This window comes from Papilio machaon, chromosome 10 (assembly GCF_912999745.1).
Source record: "Papilio machaon chromosome 10, ilPapMach1.1, whole genome shotgun sequence".
In the NCBI taxonomy this organism is placed as follows: domain Eukaryota; kingdom Metazoa; phylum Arthropoda; class Insecta; order Lepidoptera; family Papilionidae; genus Papilio; species Papilio machaon.
Window position 1 is genome coordinate 6968852 of NC_059995.1, and position 24822 is coordinate 6993673.

Below are 24822 nucleotides of genomic sequence, written 5' to 3' on the forward strand. Positions count from 1 at the left end.
CTTCTTTTTAGCATACATCCATTTAACTGCTGGTTTTTTTGTTTACTAACTTGTTAAAATTTACCGGGTCCATAAAAACTAATCTCAAAATATTTACGACAACTCCGTAATAAAATCAAGATGTAAATAAAAAAAAAGCAATTAGCACGCCATCTGGTGATAAGTTTTCGAGACGTCAAAACAGTAATGGCGGATTTCATGTGTTGTATAGTTAGTGAATTTGTTGTTTACGACTTATTGTTTAGATAACTTGAATATTTTATTGGATCAAGATATAAAACGCTATTTTTTATGTGTCAAAAGACTAACTACATTGGAGGTACGTGTTATAATTTAGTTATATTTGTTGTATATCAAAATCCGTGACCTTATTTCGGTAGCGGTACTTTGTGTACCGTTAGAGGGGCGCGTGGCTGTCCCTGAGCGCCGTGGCGAGAGTGCCGCTGTCGAGCGTGAGGGCCGCACAACCCCTCCTCTCGCGATTTTCCTGTCGGTGGAGGAAGGAGTCGGGAGCGGGAGTGATTTGGTGTCGTATCGATAGTACATGGAGGGGATCCCGCATCTTGGTGGGGATGCGTCGCGCCGCGCGTGATGGACGCTGGCAAAAGGAACTGGTAGGGGTGAATAACCTTCGTTCTACGTCTGGGTCCGCCCCCTCATATGGATTTCAGACATAAACTTATGAATTAAAATACGATTAATTTACAACTTTATTTGTAGATAATTGCGTAACTAAAATTCCGACAAATGATACAGCTATTATTCACGTGGAATTTCTTTGTTCTGACATTACACATTGAATTATTTTCATAAACATATAAACATGTTTTGGTGTAAAGTTGGCACATCATTCTAAAGCTAAGCTCATTTTTTTTCCAAATTTAACACTGCAATTAACTAAATTGAGAAATTAAAAATAGTTACTGATTTTCTACAAGTACATGTAAAAAAGCAGAAAAATTCCATTGACCCAGTTTATATATCCTGTCACTTACATCTTATACATTGCAGTATTTAATTGAAAATAATTTAAAGAATCATAATAATTGACATGAACACTTTACATGAATGCTTATTGTGGTATATCCAAAAACATAAAATATCAACTTATTAAGGGAACAGTATCACAATGAATTTCCCACAGTCAATATAAGGTGATTACTCAACGAGCAAGCTTCCTACGTTAACTGAACCACAACCACACCTCAACATGAATCTTGTGAAAGTACAGCAAAGAGAAAGTGAGGAGCATGTTAGAGCTACATGCACAGACATACGTACAATCAAATTGCCAGCATAGTGTGTATAACTAACTCGCCGGTTGACTATTGAGCCAGCATAAAAAACTTTCTTTAACCCACTTTCTTATTAGTAGTAGTTTGCGATCATCTTTCGCCTCTCGACGTTTAACGTTTTAGTGTAGTTGCGTGTGTGGCGGTCGAAAGTGGTATGTGCCCTACCATCTGGTTCCCTGTGGTCCCGTAGTGGCGCGCGGTGGTGGTACCGTCGTGGGGATATTCGTGGTGACCGAATGACGAAAGTGTGACAGTGCTTTTTTAATCTTATTTTCTCCCGCTTCGTCGCGAAGTGGAGGGTGCAATGTGCGACATGCAGAAGATGCCCACAAGAGAGAAGGATGCCCCTTGGTATGGGCAGAATAGTAATGTTTTTTAGACATTAAATTGATGATTGTTTGATTAAAAATATTTTTACGATGACTTAATAATGATAAACAAGGTACAAAATCATCATCTCCCTGGCCTTTTCCCTCTCATGTGGTGTTGGCGCACAAAGCTAAGTGTTTACGGCCGGCCACCTGCCTGTCCCCAACCCTACTTGGGAGGATCAATGTACACAAGGATTTAAAAATTAATTATTGCTTGAACTTCAATAGTAAATATATACTAAAGCAAACACTTACACAACCATTGTGTAACTTAATAATTTTGGAAAGGAAAACCATTCGAACAAGTTTTCTATGCACTACATTTGCAAATATTTTGCCAAGATTATATCTTAATACAATTATGAACCATGTATTCATCTATACAATTTGAAAACATTTGATTCAAAGTTTTTTAACAATGCCAATGTATTTAATAACTCAGATTCATCTTGATTTTTCAGTTTTAAAAATAAAGTCTAATTACTATTATAAATTACCTATTAGTAAAAATAGTTGACTTCTGTAGTTATTTATTCTTTAACATTTGCGAAAGATATCATAATAGGATAAATATACACAATAAAAAATATACATGCTTCGCTGGCGCAGTGACCCAGAGTTGGTTTTGGCCTCAACAAGAGGGCCTGACACAAGAGATCCCATCATTATCTGTGCATTACAATATATACATAAGTAAATGATAAATTGTAAATTATGCGTTTACAATAATAGATTTTATGTTTACTTCTGCAGTGAAGAAGACTCGGAGATGAATTTTACTGCTTTCTCAGCGGTGGGGGGAGCAGGCACACATTTCATAACAACAGGAGGCCAGCTGCCGGTTGCCAAACTACAACAGAACATATCCAACAATGGTGGCACAATGTCACAGGTACAGTTATATAGTAATAATCTTTTTATAAAACTTTGTAAACAATTTCCAAGAAACGAAATAATTAAGTAATTTTAGGTATACAGCAAATTGATTCATTCATTCATCATCAGCTGACTATAAATCTCCACAGAGGGGAAATTCAATGATATGTGTGTAGTCAACCAACCCGTACTGGGCCAGCGTGGTTGTCTATGGCATAGTCACCCCTAATTTGGGGTAGGTTCCGAGCACTTCAGTGGAGATGTATAGTGAGCTGATAAATATATAGCAAATGTATTAGAATTGGTAAAAACAACAAAATTATAATTCAAGCCTGTGCTCGGAGTGGTAGAGAGAGAGGGAGCATTTACCGAGGTCCTGTCATACCTCTGTCATGTATGTCACATTCATACAGCAACAAATGATCAAATGAATATTCAACAAATCTATGTAATGTAACTATAAGGAAGTGTGATGTAATGAAAACGACACAAGATACTAAAGCTGCACACAATCTTAATATACGTAGTATGTATGTATGTAGTAACTGATAAATGGCTGGCATTACTATAATACTAGCTGCCGCCCGCGACTTAGTCCGCGCGGCATTTTATCTTAAAAATCTTAATAAGTAGCCTATGTGTACATCCAGACTATGTTCTACATTAGTGCCAAATTTAAACAAGTTCAGCCAGTCCTGAGATACCTTCAAACAAACATAAATTCATCTAAACATTGGCATTTATAATATTAGTAAGATTATTATTATTGTAATACATTTTGTCAGTGTTTTTCACATCTCAGTAATCCATTCAATAACTTGTTTCAAATGTGGGTAGTATTAAAACTTTCACTTTTAATTTCCTCTTACATGAATGGTTACAAATGTCGTACTTATTAAAATGTAAAATAATTTTTTCAAAGTTTTATAACTTTACATGAAGTCCTAACCAACCAGCATTATGCTTCGGTAAATATACAAAAATGTGAGTAAGGTTAATTGTTTAAAGATGAAAATTTTCTAGCAGTAAAATTTTTGTAGTTTTCAAATTAGACAAAAAAAAAACAATCAAATCTTTTTTCTTTACAGTATCAGTCAAACCAGTTCTTATGTACTCATGCAATAAATAAAAAGTATGCTATAATATAAATCACATAGTATTCATATGTATTTGTATTTGCAGGTTGTGGGTGTCATGGGAGGTGTCAGTTTACCAGACGGCATGCAGTATGTCCGCACCCTGGATGGTGGTGCAACGCTGCAGACACCACAACTCATAACAGTACCTATAGCATTGCCTGGTGCTAAACCAGGTCAGTACTACTTATAAAGCTAGTTAAGTTAGTAGGACTATATTTTTCACTAGAATTATATTGATCATTGCTTTTTAAAATTTAGTGGATTTTATTTAATAATATACCCTTTACTGTATTATACAATCTGTTTGGGATATTTTTTTGTTGTTTTGATATGTTTAGTAATTATACAAATCTCAAATCCTTAAATAATTTAGTTCCTGAAGCCAATTATTCCAGTATACAATGACACTTGCAAAATGTAAATAACCTCAAAATCGTTTTGTTTGTAGGTGACCCGCAGCCAACCGTACAAATTCAAGTCCTGAGCCCAAATTTAACGCTACAAGCCCAGCAGCAACCTAAATATCAGATGCAAATACCTATACAAGGATATCAACAAGGTAATAATGAGAAATAAAAAAAAACTGGTTTAACTAGTCTGTATGCTATTCCAGACAGTAATCTATCTGTCAAAATTTCATCCAGATCGAGTTACATGGAATTAACCATCCATCTATCCATCCAAACTTTTGCAAATATATTAGTAACTAGCTTTTGCCCGCGAATCCGTCTGCGCGGAATTAAAAAAAAAATAACTTAATAAGTAGCTTTTGAAATTTTCCAAACTATGTTCTACATCTATGTCAAATTTCATCAAGATTAATTCAACCGTTCCGGAGATACCTTCAAACAAACATCCATCCATCTAAACTTTCGTATTTATAATGTTAGTAAAATATAAGATATTTTCAAGAGTAGAGTGAATAGGCATTTACAAAGCTAGCTCGTAACCATCTTTAGACCTCATCATCACTTCATCGGGTGGAATCGTGGCACTAGCTTTTTCAATATAAAAAAATATATAATTTTGTTATATAGGTGGTGCAGTACTTACTCTGGCATATTCACCTGAAAACAATGAACCTAACGGTATACAGCTGGTTGGGAATGCTATGCCTGATGGTAAGTTGTCTTTAACATGTTAATATTTGTAATATTACTATAAAATATTTAATACTTAATACTAAAACTTGTTAAATATAAGGTGAAAAAGTATTAAATTTGATATATAAAATATTAGCTGTAGTCCGTGACTATGTCTGCGCTGAATTATAAAACTTAGTAGCCTATGTATTCTTCCAGACTATGTTCAACATTAGTCCCAAATTTCATCAAGATCCCTTGAGCTATTCTGCAGATAACTTCTACCAAAAATTTATCCATACATCCAAACATACATTTATTTTAATATATTAGTAAGATAGTAATTTTTAATGTTCAGGTACAATAAGGATTCGACCAGGTGAATCAATTGTTATATTTACACTGTTTTAACTTCAATTTGTGCTTGACTCATTCACCTGTCACTAACTATATCACGAAATATACAATCATCAATGTTTTTTTTGTGTCATACTGTGAGTCTCCACTGTCGTAACACTTGTATAGAAACATTATTGCCGTCCCATTAGTTCTATTTGGAACAAACAGAGATGTTTAAATGTGTTTCGGCAGTTGGAAATCACTGAAAATCTCATTTATTTAATCATTTCTATCACTTTATTATTATAGTTGTCTAATCGTCGGTTTCTGAGACCAAAATCTCCGTTTAAAACGTATTTTTATGTCTGTTTTGTCAAAGATAATGATAGGGATGAAGATATCTATATATATAAAAGAAAGTCGTGTTAGTTACACTATTTATAACTCAAGAACGGCTGAATCGATTTGACTGAAAATTGGTGGGCAGGTAGCTTAGAACCAGGAAACCGACATAGGATAATTTTTACCCCGTTTTCTATTTTTTATTCCGCGCGGACGGAGTCGCGGGTAAAAGCTAGCTATTTTGGTCTCAGAAACAAACAGTAAATGTTTAATGCTAGTAATTTGTTTGCATCATAAAGTTTAAGTACATCTTACTGTTAAATTTCACTGCAGTAACACTAGTATTGAAAAGTGTTTCGTCTCTGTTTCTTTTAAAGGAATGAGTGGGATAAATATATGTTTTTAAACAAGTGTTTCGAAAGTGAAAACCCATATTAAAACATAATATGCAGACATTATATTTTTAGAAAATGCACGATTAGTGTCGTCTTGAAATCAATGGAAATTAGAAATTATATTTATATGTCACTGACTGACAATGTCATTTATTGTCTATGTATTTATTTTGAACGATTATTTAAATTTATGATAGACAATGTCTGTTTTTAACAAGTCTTGTGATAACAGTCTTATAAATTTGTTATATAAGTTTTTTTATTTCTCATTTTCATTGATTTCGACTATATGTTGTAGTGAAAATGTAAAACTAGGTGATTTATGTAACAACTTTATCATACAGGTGTCCAGGTGCTAACAGCCATGCCGCAGGAAATCAATATGGACTCAAAAGAGCAGATTCAACAAAATGTGCAGCAGGTGTGGTATAAAAAAATCTATTATAATCTTGCTATTTTTTTGATTTGATATTTTTTTTTTTGTTAAAATCTACTTTTTTGATGATTTCAGAGTTATAACCTTTCTAAAAGGCATTAAATGTAATATTTATTCCATATGACATTTTACAACCATATTAAAAGGTTTAATGTTATTTAAAATTTAATGAAACTAGATATCGCCCGCGACTGCGTACGCGCGGAGTTACAAAAAAAACTGAAGTATCCTATGTGAACTTCCAGATTATGTTCTATATCTATGCCAAATTTCATCGATATCTGTTCAGTAGTTCTAGAGATACTTTCAAATAAACATCCATCCATCCATCCAATGTTTTTAATTATTAGTAAGAATTAATTAAAAAGATTACACTCAAGTATTGTTATTCCAATATTGGCACCAATCTATTCTAGACTTAACGCAGGTCCTTCAGGATTAGCTGGGCTGAAATTGCAGTCTAGAACTAATAGCCAACTAAACTATTAGTTACTGTAGTCGTTTTTATTAAGTTTATAAGTCTAACGGTATAATTGTTTTCAGGTATTTGTGACTCAGAATAATGAGATAGTGTTGGGGTCAGAGCAGCGCGCCCTCAACAACAACACTCGCGGCGACAACAACAACGACTTTGAAGTGCACATCAAAGAGGAGCGCATTGAGAAGCCTAATGATGATGTAAGTAAGAGATACACGTATATAGCTATCTATTTTATTGATTTAAAAATAAATAAAGTCGTAGATATGAACTAATAAGGCGGTATGATATTTATCTTCTCTTTATGTCTTACTAATATTATAGAAAGTTTAGATGGATGGATGATGGATGGATGTTTGTTTGACGGTATCTCTGGAAAGGTTCAACAGATCTTGATGAAATTTGGTACAGATGTAGAACATAATCTGGAAGAACACATAGGCTACTTATTATGTTCTAATTCTACTCGGACGGAGTCGCGGCAATAGCTAGTAAAAATGTAAATTAACTTGAAATGAAAGTTTTTGGTTCTTCAATAACATTATTTGAATTATATATTTTCAATTTGCTTTACAATGCACACCGGATTCAGCTAGTTCGTACCCGACTCACTCAGGAGGGTAAAGTTTATCGCGTTTGTGTAAGTATATTTATGTATGTGGATTTGTATGTTTGTGACTGCTCAAATGAACTGATGAAAGATGTTATTTCATTTGTATTCTTCATCACAAAACTTATAGTGGATTTAGTCTCCGTTCACTTTATTGTAAATAAAATTGAGCTTTATGTGATTGAAATAAGGTATAATTTTACTTTGCACGTCTTTTTTAACAAAAGCAAGCGTAAAAATGTACTTTGCTCTTCTCCACGGTCTGTCTGAATAGAACCTTAGCGGATATAAAATACTTAACTGCCCATGTATAAGGTTTTTTTTTTGGTTTTTATAAAAAAATAAATAATAAGTTCTTTCATAATCTCAATATAGTAATGTTCAATGTAATATTTTGCAGGAGAGCTCTCAAGGCGCTGAGGGCAGTGAGGGCGTGTCTTGGCGAGTGCTGGACAACACTGAGCTCATCAAATACCTCAACTCACTGCCGCCGCAGGTGAATAGTATTTAATCACAAAAGTCAAAATTTGTGAACTAATAATAGAAATTGAAAAATAATCTTACTTACATTGTAAACTAGCTTTTACCCGCGACTCCGTCCGTGCGGAATAAAAAAAAAAGTGCACACAAGATAAAAAAAGTTGCTATGTCCATCTCCTAGTTCTAAGCTACCTCCCCATCAATTTTCAGCTAAATCAGTTCGACCGATCTTGAGTTATAAATAGTGTAACTAACACGACTTTCTTTTATATATATAGATAAGAAAGTTTAGATGGAAGGATGAATGGATAAATGGTTCTGTATGAAATTTGGCACAGTTGTAGAACATAGTCTGGAAGAACACATAGGCTACTTATTCATTTTTTTTTAATTCCGCGCAGATGGAGTTGCGGACGACAGCTAGTAAACCATAAATTATATATTTACATTCTCTATACCTTGTTCAAATTTTTTATTGTTATAAATACTCAATTGAGTTCAAATATTTTTTTTTTTTTTATAAACGACTAGCTGAGCCAGCAAACATTGTTTTGTCATATAAATTATTTCTAATTTAAATTTGTTCTTAAAAATAAATCACTTAGAGCTATGAAAAATAGTAGCTGATTCTAAGACCTATTGAATATACATATAAAAATTCATAAAAACCAATCAAGTCGTTTCTGAGGAGTACGATAGCTAATATTGTGATACGAGAACTTTGTATATAAGATTACATATGCAGACTTATAAATATTCCTTGGTTTAAATTATTTGTATTTATTTAGGAAGCGGAGGCGTTGCCGTCGTCACTGCAGCAGTACCTGAGACTGAACGTGAAGAGGGACTGGCCTGAGGATGGCAGCGCCACCTCGGAGGAGAAACAAGTACTAGATGCAGGTATGTTTAAATTTAAATCTAGATTCGTTTATAATACTAAATCTTAGTACTAAAATACTGGAATACCAACGTTATATAGTTTAAAACTAGTTTTTACTTAGGTTTTTGCATCTACATATAAGCGCGTATTTTGCTTGAATAAAATCTCGTCTTTTAGGTTACAGTTAAAAATTACAAAATATGCGTAATTATCTGTTAAAATGTCGACAAAATTACTGTATTTCTGATTAAATTAATAAGTCCAAGAGATGGTTGAGGCTAAAGTTGATTTTTGTTTGTAAAATTAAACACTTCTTATAACTAGCTTTTGCTCAAAAATTCGTCTGAGCGGAATTAAAAAAAAACTTAATAATTAGCCTATATGTTCTTCCACACTATGATATACGTCTATGCCAAATTTTATTGAGATCTGTTTATCCGTTCTGGAGATGTTCTCCAAACAAACATCCATCCATACATTTAAAATTTCGCATTTATGATGTTAGTACGTAATAAGATATAAATGACCAGATGGTGTACTGCGAGTGAAAAAGAAGAAGAAATACAAGAAGAAGCCGCCGAAGCCCGCGCGGCCGAAGCCAGGACAGGTGGTGATAGCAAAGGCGTCTGATGGCACCGCAGTATACTGCTGCCCAGAGTGTCAGATGGCATACCCAGCCAAGGAACAGCTTGAGATGCATCTTATCGTTCACAAGATTGAACGACGTTTTATATGTGGTATCTGCGGCGCGGGGTGAGTACATAAAGGTTTTTTAACTTAATGATGGTAATTGAATAACAAAGCATTAAGTTAATTGAACAGAGGAATGACAAATTTCGTACATGGCGATCGTATATTCATTTTTTATTTTGTATAAAATAACGTAAAGTGAAATTATGTTGTAAAACAAGATTAACATTAACATAGTAGCTTTTACCCGCGACTCCGTCCGCGCGGAATAAAAAATAGAAAACGGGGTAAAAATTATCCTATGTCCTATTCCTGGTTCTAAGCTACCTGCCCGCCAATTTTCAGTCAAATCGATTCAGCCGTTCTTGAGTTATAAATAGTGTAACTAACACGACTTTCTTTTATATATATAGATACCTATGTGTTCTTCCAGCATATATTCTATATCCACGCTAAATTTCATCAGGATTCATTGAGCCGTTATGGAGATACCTTCTAAAAATATCCATTCATCCATCCATCTAGCCATCAATCTAAACTTTCACATTTATAATGTTAGTAAGATTGTATTCAGATAGTGAAAATATTTCAATTTAGAATTAAAATATAAGATAGCTAGCTTATTGTTATCATGTTATGTTGTGCAGACTGAAGCGCAAGGAGCACCTGGAGCGGCACAAGCTGGGCCACAATCCGGAGCGACCATACCAGTGCAAGGTGTGCAACAAGGGGTTCAAGCGACGTGAACATCTCAACTTGCACGCAGTCATACACTCCGGCATCAAGACTGAGCACTGCGCAGAATGTGGCAAAGGTACGTCTAACATATGTTATTTACATAGAAAATATTACCCTTAGTATATTAAGAAAATTGGATTGTCTGTATATATATGTATAAGTTACTTTTTTTTATTTTATTATGCGCTGGCCAAGTCGCATGCAACCGCTAGTCTACAGTAAGACTGTTCCTTAGTAACTAATTACGATTCTAAGTGTAGTAGTCTCTCGCTTTACAAATTCAAAGACAGAATTAAAGCTCAGTATATCGTTTGTATATTGATTCATCATCAGCTCAATATACGTCTCCACTGAGGGGCTCGCAGCCTACCCTAAGTTAGGGGTGACTAAGTGACACGTTGGCCAAGTGAGGGTTGACTTCACACATATTGAATTTCTTCTCAGATATGTGCAGCATCACGATGTTTTCCTTCACCGTAAGAACGTCGGATACATGTACATATTTAAATCGAAAATCGAAAAACACATTGGTACATGGTGGGATTCGAACCCAGGGCCTGCTGATTGTAAATCAAGTGCTGAACCCAGGGGTTAAGCACTTGATTTACAATCAGCAGGCAGGAGCTATCGCCGCTCTTATTATCATGTATATTAATTAGTATCTAGTTATCTAGTAAAATGCACTCAAATTATGTGGATACTAGCTTTTGCCCGCGACTCCGTCCGCGCGGAATAAAAAAAAAGTGCACACAAGATAAAAAAGTTCCTATGTCCGTCTCCTAGTTCTAAGCTACCTCCCCATCAATTTTCAGCTAAATCAGTTCGACCAATCTTGAGTTATAAATAGTGTAACTAACACGACTTTCTTTTATATATATAGATATATATATATAGATTAACAGAAATTGATTGTGTTGTCAGGTTTCTATAGGAAAGATCATTTGCGGAAGCATGCGCGGTCACACGAGAGCAGACGTGCACGAGACGGACATGCAGCTGAAGATAAACCCGCAATACTCGCCCAGTCTGCATCACATGATGACAACATGCCCGGCATCACCATACACGTCAGTACTACACAATCTACATTCCTACATCACAGTCACATAAACCCCATTTCCACTAGTGCGATTAGTCGCCACGCATTAGTTGCAAACTTGATAGTCGCCTAGATTTAAGCGGCTAGTCGCTACGTGGAAAATGATATTGAACGTTGCCTTATGGTGCATCCACACATGCCCGGCGGCATGGCCGGCGGCCGACCCGGCGGCCAGGCCGCCGGCCATCCCGATCTTAGCCTTAGCCATCCCATGCGGCACGCGCGGCTTTTGGTTGCCGGCGGCAGTTTGCTTGCGGCTTCGATACGGAATGGTAGTGTTGTAGTATTCGCGAATAACATAATTTCATATACTTAAATAACGAAACAACAGAATTTAACTGGGATGATAGTGCAGTACTTTTACTTACTCGGGTGAGATTGTGGTCAAGCGCTAACTTTTTCAATATAAAAAAAAAGTATCAAGAAAATGAACTATTATGGAACCCAAGGCATATGCATTTCAAGAATCGCAACAATTAATTATTATTTTATGAATAATAACATACAACACTACACTTGCGATACACGCAACTATATTGTAGTCCAACATCTCCAATCCTACGTACACGATTAACTTCGACAAAAGTCACAACACTATTGCGAAAACTGCAACCGCATCTGCAGGCCGCCGGTAAAGCCGGCGTCAAATTCAGCGGCAAGGCGGTCTGAAAGCCAGCGGCAAACCCGGCGGCATAAGCCGGCGGCATGTGTGGATACGCCATTAAACACGCTGAAAAGCAAAAACAACGTGCAATAATTAAACGCAGCCATTTAATATAGAAATACAATAAACCGATGGGTAATATGTATAAGGGCTAAAGTAACAAATTGATGATTTTTCTGTGTTAAAAGCTAACTCTTAGTTTATTTAACAAAAAACATTATTACAGATGTAAATGTTATTCTTTGCTGAAGTAAAGCATATGAGGCCTATTTTAATATGGTTGAACTTAAGAGCCTCTCCTGAAAAGTCAATTTTCACATTGGCCTTTATTCGTAGGAACCATTAAAATAAACTAATAATATAGCTAACTAGCTTTTACCCGCGACTCCGTCCGCGCGGAATAAAAAATAGAAAACGGGGTAAAAACTTTCCTATGTCCGTTTCCTGGTTCTAAGCTACCTCCCCATCAATTTTCAGTCAAATCGATTCAGCCGTTCTTGAGTTATAAATAGTGTAACTAACACGACTTTCTTTTATATATATATAGATATAAATGTGTAATTTTAATATAATAATATATATTTTTATGACCAGGTACCGACGAGTTCGAATTCACAGATGCCAATACAGATCAGTATACCGCAGCATGTGGTCTCCTCGCTGCAGGCACAAAACGCGCCCATTGACGCCCACAGTCAGCTTGATGCGCTGCTCGCTGACAACTCGTGACCTCTCTGCCCACCCCACATTGACACACAAGTGTGTCAAGATAAGTGACAACCATCATTAGTGACACTATATTATAAAATTACTGCTCCTTGTTCATATCAAAAAAACTGTCTTAATATCCTTGTCAGATGTCTTGTGTGTAATTTTTTTGTATTACTAGGTTGTACTTTATTTTCTGACAGAATTAACTGCGATAACAACGCCTCTCACCGGGCCAGATACAGCCGGGTATTTTTTTTACATGGCAATAATGTGACAATAAAAAATGAAATTAACAACACTAAAATAATCAAAGCGGTAAAAATAGACATTCGAAATATGATCTTTGGCAGCAATAGAACAATAAAAAAAACATGTAAATAATTTACATGTGGCAATTATTGACTGTAGAAAAATGAATTTAACACTGGCAACATTGCTAAAGTATTTTTTTTTAAATATTGGAATGTATTGAATAATTTAAAATTATGAACTAAAAAAGATTGATTGCATTCAAAATACTGCCAATCATGTTAAAATTAAATTTAAAAAAAACTATATATGTAATAAAAATAAGCAAGTGATTAATTTGGTGATAATTGAACTGGTAAAGGTAATGTTAATATCATACAAATTATTTTTAACTTAAATATTAACAATAAAATGTGAATATATTAAAAAAATCCGATAATCAAAAACAATTTAAAAAAAATGTTTTCGTTATATTTAAAAAAAAATTATGATTTTTGATTTAAAATTAATTTCAACTATAATAAAATTTTATATGACATATCAAAGACATTAAATCATGTTAACGTAAAAAAAAAATCACTCATTTTTTGTACTAAAACCTTTCGTGAACCGAAGCGAATTTTTTATAGGAATCTAGCGTAGTTTTGAAAATGAACTATTTATCAGATAGACTAGCACATAAACTAGCGTGAAACAAACTACGTTCCATTTTTGGCACGTTTTTTTTCGTTTAGGTTCCGTTTCGCTTTCGCGTCTGTGTACTAAAGGACTAAGGCCTTAGTGTAATATCCTAGATATAGTAATCCAACAAGAAATAGTATAAACAAAAAACATTTTATTTACTTTTTTTATAAAACAAATGTAAAATGTCTAAATATAACTTGATATTTTAATTTTTTGTACTTTAATACTATTTTTTTTAAAACATCATAGTTTACTATTTCTGTAATTTTTCAATTTAACATTGAATAATTGTGACTTTGAGGTTATGATACAATTACGCGGCCACGATAACATGATATGGAAATTGTTATATCGACGCTGGAAAGCGTAAACGCTGTAACCCCGAAAGTATGAACTTTACAGGAGAACCAAAAAATCATAACTCGTGAGCTGATACGTCTACAAGCATGCGGTATTTAGCAATGTTGTGTAGTTTGTGCTAACCTATAATAAAATCATTATCCTTTGATAATGATTGAAATTATTAACGTGTGAAAAACATATTCGCGATTTTAAGGGTTACAGCGTTTATGCTTTCCAGCGTCGATATTACGTCGCAGCTTATGTATTACTTTTAAAAAATGCTTTTTATATAAATTTGATATCCGCGCCATTTGTGACGTCATAGCTTACTAATCAGAAAAAATAAAAATTAATAATTAAAACAGATATTTTACAGTATTATTGATTAAATTTCTTAGATTTTTTCTTGAAATCTGGATCTAGGTACATTATAGCGACAACTGCAATGAGATTTTCTATCTCTTACATTCTCTATCCAAAAATTGAGAACATGTGTTAATATAAGTTGGTTATTGGTTTATTGTACTTATGTCGTTATGACGTCATTGGATTCAGGTCTCATGTTACAGTACATATGCAGATAATGTAATAAAATAAATTTCCTACATACAAAGACTGGTTATTTTGCGAAAATACTAAAATAGATTTTAATAAGACAGTTCTAAAGCACAAGTCTGTAAAAATTAAAAATTGTTTCAATGCTATGTAACAAATGAAGACCTTAATTTTGTAAAAAAATATAGAAGCGCCAATAGCCTAATTGTTAAAGGTACGATTTCTGATAAATAGGTCAAGAGTTCGAATCTTTCTTTAAAAAAAAAGATGTCGGAATTGTAAGAAAATGTCTAATGAAATTGTCTGACTTTAAAAGGTGAGGTATACTTTTTTTTTTTGACAATGGTCTTGATTTGAAATATCGTAAAACATTGTAAATATCATCTTTACTGTGATATTTATACTATTTGTATATATATTTTTTGGTATTTTGGTGATATATGATTTGTATTTTTTCACAAAATCATAGAGATTTCTGACCCTTTGTTTTTTTTTTCCTAGACTTAGATGTAGTTGTTGTTAATAATAATAAAAATTTAACTCAGTTTTTTTTTAAAAGTCTTGTAACACGATGTTAAGTATTCAAGTTATTTTTCTTGATACATTCGACTTTTAAGTTAAAAGCTGCGAAAACATTGCTTTTATTTCCATCTAAAAATATCCCGACATTCGCTTCGCATTCGAATTTTTTTTTAATTCGATTCTAACAACAAGAAATTAACATTACCAGCTTTAATGTAGATATATAAAAAAATAATTTCGAATTATATATTTTTGTAATTAGACTAAGTTTTTAGTGCATCGGATAGTTTTGTATTTTTTTTTTTAATTCGTATTAAAACTGAACGCTTTCTTTCTGTGGATTTTCATTATTGAATACTTGTGTAGAATATGTCTAATTATTTTTGATAAAAAGACATTGGTTTGTTTTGATTATTTATGTAAAAGGCTTTATTTACTTACTTTCCTATTCTTTAGTACAGCGTTTCTCAAAGTGTGCTCCGCGGAGCCCTAAGACTCCGCAAAACCTTTTTGGAGGTCCTCGAAATTAGGTATTAATCGTTTTAAAAAATGAAAATACTAAAGACGTATTACGTATTTCAAAAATTGAGGATGCTAATTGAAAGAAAAAGAATTACAAATTCTATATCGGAAAATAATCTAATTTGATTCTAATGTTTCGTCAAATACTTTGCTTCCCAAAAGGATTCCGTAGTCAAAAAAGTTTGAGAACCGCTGCTCTATTTGCAGGAATATCATCTGTGAAGTATACGACTGTGGCTTTTGACTGCACTCATTTGTATTGTCATCTCACACAATCTCTTTGAAAAACTAGAGACAACAATGTATACTAATACAAGTGTTGCGGCATTCAAAACCTACAGTGATGTGTTTCCGGCGTTCAATTTGTAGTAAAACTATTAAAATAGGTTTTATTTTGTACATTTTAGGGTCTACTTTTAAGATTAAGGTCATCACTTTTTTTTTTAGATTTTTTTTTTGTAATTTTTAAGAAATGAAATTCTAAATTTGAATTTTGTGCACTAATTAAGTAGATTTAATTATTTTTTTGTATTTTATTTGTGCTTTTGTAAAGTATTTTTTTTTTGTACTTGGCACACTTTTACCATTTTTTTTTTCGTTTTACTATTTTAAGAGTAAAGAAATTAGTAGTTACAAGTATTAAAAATTAAGTCGTACTAATAGGTGATGAAATTTAGTTTCTTAATGTAAGTGTAATTTTTGTATGAAACTTATTTATTAATGAGATTAAAAGCCACTGATTTTTATGAACGATTTTCATTTCGTTTTCACCATATTGCAAGAAAACCTTTTGTTAAATACAATTGAAAAAAATGTAACTGGCAAAAAGATGTTTATGGTAAGTAAGCTAAGTAATATACAGAATAAAGAAAATATCTGACTTATCCTGCGTTTATAAATCACTAGCTGTCGCCCGCTGCTCTGTACGCGCGCAATTAATAAAACATAGTTACATACATCTATTGCTAAATTTCATCGAGATCTGTTGAGCCGTTCTGGAGATACCTTCAAATAAACATTTGCATTTATAATATTAGTAAGATGAATCAAGAGTACGTAACCTTACGATGAAGGCTCCTGTTAAAACCGTTTTGGGCGACTCAATGTCGCGATTAACCGTCTTTTTCTGACACCTAAATCTCTGCATAAAACATATTGTCATCCCTGTCCGCGTTATCTTAGAAAAAACAGAGATAACGATAAGTTTTAAACGAATATTTTGGCCCCAGAAACCTGCGGTAAACTCCATTGGAAACAGGTAGATATCGTATAATTCCAAAATCTAAATAAATTTGGCCCATTATAAAAGGTAAGGGATAAATTTAGACACTGTAATCTATTGATCGATGTAAAAGTAATGTAGTATATATGTTTTCAGCAGACGAGATTCAACAAGGTACTTGTGGATAAAAAACTGCGCAGCGCAATGTTGCACTATTTTTAATTCGAACAATTAATAATTCTCGCTCAATACATTATATATAACAACAGACAGACGGGCCCTACCTATCCCCTCCTTGTTACACCCCTGTCTGGGTTTCTGGCAAGGTGAGAAAATTTAGCGACTGTGACACATTAATTTGAAGGCTGTTTTACACTTTTTAAAGAAGTTCCTTTTAGGAGTATTGTTGATTCTTAACATTTTAATTTACATTATTTACAAATCATAATAGGATAGGTCCTTTTAATCGAAAAACATTTTAAATCGTGACATCGTGTATACTTGCAAGAAAATTGTTATATTTAAATTATCTTAAGTTTTATGAACGAGAGTAATATTTATTTTGTTCCGTGAAAGCGGAGCAGCCCTGTGTGAGCTCCTGCTCGTCTGCGCCCCCGCGCCTCACACCGCGCCCGACGCCGCAGCGCGCCTGCGCCCCGCCCGCGCGCACCTCGCCCGCGCACCGCGCATTGCCTACACTAGCTTATTTCATCGAAGACGAATAATTAAAACGCTATGAAAATTGCCAATCCATCGGGAGAGAGGTAACTATTCCAATACGTCATCCTCCGAATCCCTGAGACCGGTCCTCGAGCCATCAGATCCGCCCGTAGGAAAGATGGTGTGAGAGTGCGGGCCGGTAAAAATAGAGTGCGAGAAACGTCGGCGGAGTTTGGGGTGAGGCAGAATGGCGGGGGTCGAGCGAGTACTCGGCGAGGGGTCGCACCCTTCGCCGTGGTGCGTGGCTTAAACGCGTTCCGACTTTGACACGGCGATGTCCGTCGCGGTTTCAGATTCGCGGAGGTATGAACTTCGCGCAGTTCACGGGCCATATCCCGGCGGGCGCGGCCATCCCGACCATCCAGCAGTTCGCGGCCAAGTTTGGTTACGAAGGTGGTGGCGGCGGCGGCGGTGGCGTGGTGCAGGAGACGCGCTACGCGTCGGCCGGGGGCTCCGGCGCGCAGTTCGTGGCACCCGGTGCCCTGCCCGCCGACGTTAAGTTCCGTCAGGCTGAGAGCGTGGTGGTGGTCAGCTCAGCGCAACCCGGCACTGTCGCCTTGACCGGCCTCACGCCCCTGCACACTGGTAATTATCCACTTTCAAGCTGCGGAAGTGTATCATATGAGGGTATTGATTTTTAGAAAATAGGTCAGTGTTCGCCAATTCGTCCTTGGCTAAAATATTATTATCGTCATGTTCGCTACACAATTTTTACATTTTAAAATTTTTAGTTCAGGTACATAGATAGCGTATACTTACACTTGCTCATAAATTGTTTTGTGCCGGATGTTGATTTGTGCCAGTTATTGTTTTGTAAGTATTGAAAGGACGTCCAACACTGGATGACTGTCAATTGACACAGTAGAGACCTGACAGTGTAAAATATATTGCATGCATTACATGCATGCAATATATTTTTCGGATCGGACCTTCGGATTTAAACGTTAGAGATAAGAACAAAAAACAATTCGGCACAGGTGTGAAGTACCAGACGATATCGTCGTCTTCGGTGAACGTGGGAGGCGTGGCTTACGCGGGGGCGAGCGCCGGCGCCGGGGCTGGCTACGTGCAGACCGACACCGTGCACCAGCTGAAGGCCGAGCAGCGCATCGACAAGCGCGAGTACCGGGAAGAGCTGCACCATGACCTCATGGCCACCATGATGCAGCAGCAAGGTAGGATCCAAGGAAGGATCTGTATTTACTTTTGCATTTTGTCTGCTAATTGAAAGTAATTTTAGCATAAAAAATTGAAATGCAATGTAGTGCTGGTTTTAACGTTACCAGGGGTCTGGTCGAGATTCTTAGAGTACCTACTGCCATTTTTACCCGATCTCGAGGGGGGGAAAGGTTACGTGAGACTGTGTGGTCTACCACGTCTACGTAGACCTGTGGCACCATGGCGGTCGCTCAACCAGACTCGGTAGTAGTAACAACGGTACTGACGCAATGTCATGCTTGATTCCGTTGGTAATCTAAGAACTTGACCAATTTTGAAGCGTGAAGAGTTATTTAATTCGTATCCATATTCTTAGATAATTCAGGCGGGTTTAATAGTTTTTTTTTACCATCTATTGTTTGTTAACAACACAATGCTATGTTGTGGTGAGGCGGGGGCGCGCTGCAGGCGGGCACGCAGCAGCTGGTGGTGGTGCTACACGAGCCGAAGGAGGCGGCGGCCTTCGCGCGTGCGATTAAGCAGGAGGGCCGCCTCGATCGCAACGCACCACCCGCTGAATTCATCAGTAAGTTTAGTTTATCATATCGATCAGATGGAATCAATGATCAAAGTCTTAAGTCAAAAACTTTAAATGTGTAACCGTTCAACCGTTTTACCTTTTCATTCTTCTTGTGTCATCGTTATATTTTATCTAGAGATCTTGTTTTTCTTTAATATTATCAGATTCACCCATTGGTGTGCATTTTGATAACTGCTGTAGTATTTAGTTTTCTCATCCCTGATTTAGGGTAGGTTCCGAGCCCCCCACAGGGGACGTATAGTGAGCAGATGATGATGATGTAGTTAGATGAAGCGAGTTTTATCTGGTACTTCAACGTATACCTTATTAGATACATTTATTTTGAAACTTCCTTTACCTTGGTCTCTTAAAATTTAGGAAGCACAGTAAGATACGTAAAATGCGATAGTAGTTAAGGAGCAGTAAAAAATAATCACATCATAAACATGTCAGGTATCGGTGACGTGACGGACACGTCGACGTGGCAGACTCTGGGCGGCGGAGTGGCGGACTACCTGTCGGCGTTGCCGCTGCCACTGCATCACCTGCTCAAGTACTCGGCGCCCGACAAGCGCGAAGATCAGCCGGCCATAATCACGGCCGTCGCCACTAACGCACTGCCCAACATACCCTCACTCACTCCGGTATAAATAATTACAAGTTAAACTAACAGTCGACAATCTCTTGAGAGATGTACTTAAATGTACTTAACCTCGCATGGTTCTTGTGTACTTATGTATACGAAAGTATGGACTTTGCCAAGCGGAGTTTGAGATATAACTATCTATGTTTGAAATGAAAGAAAACATAGGTTAAAAGGTAGATACAAGATAACGGTAGATAAATCCACAACAGCAAGAGAATGATGAGTTAGTTAAATAGAAATTTTCTTTAATATTTTTATGCTCTCCTATAAAGATACTTCTAAAATATGGCCGCAATAGGAGAGTTATAACAGAGTTATGGGGTGTGTTGTTTGACCCGAAAATTTGGTAAAATTTGATTATTCAAAGGAAAACGGTTTATGGATGCGGCTAGCCTATAGCTATAAATTCATATCCTAGGTGGCGACAAACACAGTCAACAGCGTGGTGGTACAGACTGCCATTGTCAATCAGAACGTGACATCAAATACAACCACTATCACCATATCGAAGAAGAAAAAGAAGAAGAAGACGTTAAAGGAGAAAAAGCCGCGGCCTAAACCTGGAGAGATACGACTGACCACTGCTTTAGGTAATATTACCAAATTGTTAACATCATAAGATTACAATAGCAGTTTTGTGGTGAGGAAATTTTTAAGAGCGTGAAACGTCTGTAGAAAACAGTCTTATTCAAAATAGATCCAAGGTTCTTTTGTTATCCAGGATAGTAACCATGTCTCTGTGGCTTGGTTTTCAGACGGCAGTACGCTGTACTGTTGCCCCGAGTGCCACATGGCGTACCCTGAGAGAGGGTTGTTGGAACAACACTTAGTGGGACACACTATGGAGAGGAGGTGCGTCACAATACATTAAATCCTTAAGAGTCCAACATGAGCTGTGATTTCTTTAAAAATTTCATGACCTTGATTTTTTTTTCTGGAATATTAATTAATTTTCTTAACTTACCTGGCTGTTAATAATTATGTTTCTAAACATTACCATCTTAATAAGGAATTTTATTGGTATGAGAATTATTGCCTCTAAAGTTAAGTAATTAGAGGTTTAAGTTTCCATTATGAACTGTGATAGGTTCATATGCGACATATGCAACGCGGCGCTGAAGCGCAAGGACCACCTGACACGACACAAGCAGTCACACAACCCGGAGCGGCCGCACGTCTGCTCTGTCTGTATGAAGGCGTTCAAGCGCAAGGAGCAGCTCACATTGCACTTCGTCATACACTCCGGCGAGAAGCGGCACATATGCAACGAATGCGGGAAAGGTAATTGGAATCTAAGTGTGATTTAACCTGTTTTGACATTTTTCTTGCCTAGTGGCCTGTCCTGACTTCGTAAGAGACATTTATTTTTTAAACAATATTTAACAATGTTACTCAGAAATAATATAGGATTCTAGAATTTTTGGAATCGGTTTAGAAATTCTATGATTCAGTCAATTTCTTTTATTGCTAAATTGTTAACATCAATGTTTGAAAACCTGAGAAACTAAACACGTCTGTTATAGGTTTTTACCGCAAAGACCACCTCCGCAAGCACACGCGGTCGCACATCGCGCGTCGCGTGAAGGCCGAACTGTCGCAGCAGTCGGGAGGCGCGCCTTTGTCGCAGCCCGCCGCACCCGCGCCTGCGCCGGTCGCCGCGCCTTCCTGACCCGACGACAAGAACGACCTGCTCACACTCATACAAGCCGCCAAGGACGTCTTCTGACAGTAGAAACATTTCCCGCCAAAACCAAGATGATGACACTTGACGACTACCATAGTTATTTTTGTTTTTTATAGATCCCATAGCCTATTGATGATGGATGATCAGAAATATTTCATGTTTCTGTCCACTGATCTCAAAATGGACAGGCGATTGCTTGGAAATGACAGTTCATGATACGTGACATTTAAATTTATCTATTTTACTAGTTCAAATCCACACCACCCCTATAAAACGCTACCATCAGCGCTAAAATTGCGAAATCAAGAAGGCACAAAATACTACGTCTTATAGCAAGTCCATTTATAAAGGTCATTGTTCCTGTCACATCAATGACTATACAAAGCAAAAGGATCTTTTCTTGTAATGCCAAAAACGTTTGGTTTTAAAAATGTTTTGTTTTGCATTGTTATTATTTTCTAACGTGTTGAAATATTTCTTTAGCTGTTTCATTAATCAAACAATACTATCAAGTATCTCGTTTAATTGCTTTTGATGATCTGCAATGGTTTAATAAATATATATTTGTTGACATATTGAATAGTATATTTCGAACACAGTCAGATAAAAATCAGAGATCGACTGGAAATTAAATGTATAGTATAGTGAAAATTAAAAAAAAAAATAAGTAAATGAAAGATGTTTATGCATTCACGCATTTTATTTGTTGTAACGGGCACAAAATTATTAAAGAAGATAAATTATTTTATGCGATTAAAATGCCTGGATTTATTTTTATTAGCAAGATATTATCTATTTAGGTAGTGTTGTATTATTTTTAATCTTTACTTTTTATGAAAAAATGTAAAAAACGCTCTTAAATAAACTTGTAAAAATGTAAAATAAACTTTATATAAAGCATTGTGATGAAATGTTATAGTAAAATTTCGTTTTAATAATTTGATATTTTTTGCTGTGATTAAAAAATATTCAAAGATATATAGTAATCTCTAAAAGAGTTGATTTGGATAAATATTTTAAAAATTATTGTTATAACTATTGTTTTGGTTTTAAAAGTGTTTGTATGTAAATTCTAAATTTTTCTTAAATAAGTTGTGCATAGAATTGCATAGTTGTTAAATAGATGGCGAATTGTACGATAGGATCAGCTGTGGTTTAAAATTATACCTGTAAAATTCCATTACCGAAAAACTTGTAATAGAACTTATTCTTTTAAATGACACATATCGATTCATCCAATGAAAAGGGTTACATTTTTAATGAGATCAAAGAGTTGTAACTCTTTTCGTCGGATTGGTCGATATATGTACGGTTGTTTGTAACATGTAATAGGAGTATTTCGATAGCGGAAATTCACAGTTGAATTTAAATATTTTTTTATAGATTGCCTTTAATATAATATTCGATGTATAATTTTGTCTAAAGTACAAAATGTATTATAAATCTTGAGCAGAATTAAAATATTTAAATACCAGTTAATATTTCGGTATTATTTAATAATAGGACATAAGTATTAAATAGGGAAAATCTTTAAAAAATTTCAAACTTCCATCATTTCATTTTATTGATTGTATGTATTCAAAATTCATTGATGAAATAAATGTAATATATTTTTGGGGAAATGAATCGTTCCTAAATCTAATAAAAAACATGTTTTTATTATTAAAGTATTTTTAGAAAACTAAAAGAACAAAAACAACGAATATTAATACTAATTCCAGTGTTTGTCAAACTGTGTATAAAAAAATAAAGACACAAGACACTAATATCTATGTTCAAAGTTTACTGCCAACGCGCGTCATACACGAGTTGGCTACGGGTGAATGCCGCGTGGTCGTAAATTGAAAGAACGAGAAATAAATTTGTTACAATCCCTCACTCTTTGGATAACCAACGGTTTGGCAACCACTGGGCTTATATTCGATGACCCATTTGTTTTCTATATTATATATTTTCATTCCTATTTAGATCAAAGTAAGGTCCTGTTCAAATTAGACACTTTTTATATCGGCACTGTAACAAATCATAGATATTTGTGCTTCCATTGTATTCAGACTTTCGCTTTTTTTTAAATAAACAAATTTAAAGTACTATTGATGAAGGTTTTATTTCAAATAACCAAAACGACAGTGCAAAATACTTTAATTTTTGTACTTTGATACAAATGTTTACTTAAATAGTAAGATCACAAATTATTTTTGTGTTAGATATAAGAGGAACTTTAAATATGTAACATATTTTTTTTTTCAAAATGGCATAGAAAATTAAAGTACTTACATTACTTCATTAATTTAACCAATGAGTTTTTGTATACAATTATTCTAACTATATTAAAATTATGTATAATTAACTTATAGCTAAAAATATCTTTAATCAAAAGTTAATTCTATGGTAACTTTTCGTGCACAAAACTTCAACAATTTTTTTTTAATTTTATAAAAATTAAAAAAATCATGAATATGTAATTAATTCGATATATTTTATTTTATTTTTCTATTCAATAATTCCATGATTTTTAAGAACTATTAAATGTTCCTGAAGTTAATAATATGCAAAAAACTATTACAAGTTAAATGAGCGAGTTGATTTATTACAAGGATAAAAATGTCTGCTAAAAAAATACAGTCGAATTGATAACCTCCTTCTTTTTGAAGTCGGCTAAAAATGGAAATTTTAAGCAAATATTAATATTAATTACACACGAGACACCATCAGTTTTATTTATCGAGTTAATTGTTGGTTTCTGAGACCAAAATTCCTGTACAAAAAATATCCAAATCCTATAATAATATCCCAAAATAATAAGTTTTATAGAATGATTTAAGTCTCAGAAATCAACGATAAGTCAGATTATATAAATTTTATTAAAAATCATATCGCAATAAATAGAATTTTGCTAATGAAAAAACAGATAGATGAACTGTTTTACCGACAGAGTATTATTAGTGTATAATTTTTTTAAAAGATATGTAAACTACGTAAGGTAGAGTTAATTTCCTTTTTGTATCAACTTTATTTACACAAAAAAATTAAGTACCATGAAAAAAAAATCCTAAGTAAAATATGTACAAAGTTTGTGAAATCAATATAAAATGATATGAGATCTTTTTGAAACTAATTGGACCCAGAATTAAAATGTTAAGGTGAACTTCGATAGCTCCTATGAATAAGGGCAAATATACAAATTGACAACTTTACAGTAAAGGTTCTCAAAGTTCCTCTTCTCAAGAAAATAGTCCGCATTGGGCCTTTTATTTTTGAAAAAAAAAAATAACATTTACACTTGTAAATGTGTATTTTGTTTAATGCATGT

General features: G+C 34.7%; 2 protein-coding genes across 4 annotated transcripts; both read left to right on the forward strand.

Moving 5' to 3' along the window:
* Positions 1-159: 159 nt before the first annotated feature.
* Positions 160-13004, forward strand: LOC106718017 (zinc finger protein 81-like). 3 transcript variants are annotated; one of them, XM_045679644.1, is made up of 14 exons: positions 160-319; positions 2420-2558; positions 3725-3854; positions 4130-4240; positions 4719-4802; positions 5122-5142; positions 6184-6260; positions 6819-6953; positions 7764-7859; positions 8632-8743; positions 9254-9476; positions 10061-10227; positions 11073-11218; positions 12509-13004. In XM_045679644.1, exons 2-14 carry the CDS (start codon positions 2436-2438, stop codon positions 12641-12643), a joined length of 1560 nt encoding a protein of 519 aa, XP_045535600.1. In that variant the 5' UTR covers positions 160-319; positions 2420-2435; the 3' UTR covers positions 12644-13004. The 3 variants fall into 3 exon arrangements, with proteins under 3 accessions (XP_045535600.1, XP_045535599.1, XP_045535598.1); XM_045679643.1 differs by lacking the exon at positions 160-319 and adding an exon at positions 447-614; XM_045679642.1 differs by lacking the exon at positions 160-319 and adding an exon at positions 963-1646.
* Positions 13005-17423: 4419 nt separating this feature from the next.
* On the forward strand, positions 17424-21889 carry LOC106718235 (zinc finger protein 641). Its single transcript, XM_014512272.2, has 9 exons — positions 17424-17485; positions 17735-18026; positions 18419-18616; positions 19051-19185; positions 19633-19823; positions 20244-20415; positions 20581-20677; positions 20913-21106; positions 21349-21889. Exons 2-9 carry the CDS (start codon positions 17747-17749, stop codon positions 21492-21494), a joined length of 1413 nt encoding a protein of 470 aa, XP_014367758.2. The 5' UTR covers positions 17424-17485; positions 17735-17746; the 3' UTR covers positions 21495-21889.
* The last annotated feature ends 2933 nt before the right edge of the window (positions 21890-24822 follow it).

What these genes read in the sequence shown, in the direction of transcription:
- LOC106718017 (XM_045679642.1), top strand. Translation starts at nt 1,600, where the DNA reads ATGTGCGACATGCAGAAGATGCCCACAAGAGAGAAGGATGCCCCTTG. An exon ending in TGTGGTATCTGCGGCGCGGG is followed by an intron (nt 9,477 to 10,060) that starts GTGAGTACATAA and finishes TATGTTGTGCAG; the next exon opens with ACTGAAGCGCAAGGAGCACC. An exon ending in TGCCCGGCATCACCATACAC is followed by an intron (nt 11,219 to 12,508) that starts GTCAGTACTACA and finishes TTTTATGACCAG; the next exon opens with GTACCGACGAGTTCGAATTC.
- LOC106718235 (XM_014512272.2), top strand. Translation starts at nt 17,747, where the DNA reads ATGAACTTCGCGCAGTTCACGGGCCATATCCCGGCGGGCGCGGCCATC. An exon ending in GGACACACTATGGAGAGGAG is followed by an intron (nt 20,678 to 20,912) that starts GTGCGTCACAAT and finishes GAACTGTGATAG; the next exon opens with GTTCATATGCGACATATGCA. An exon ending in ATGCAACGAATGCGGGAAAG is followed by an intron (nt 21,107 to 21,348) that starts GTAATTGGAATC and finishes CGTCTGTTATAG; the next exon opens with GTTTTTACCGCAAAGACCAC.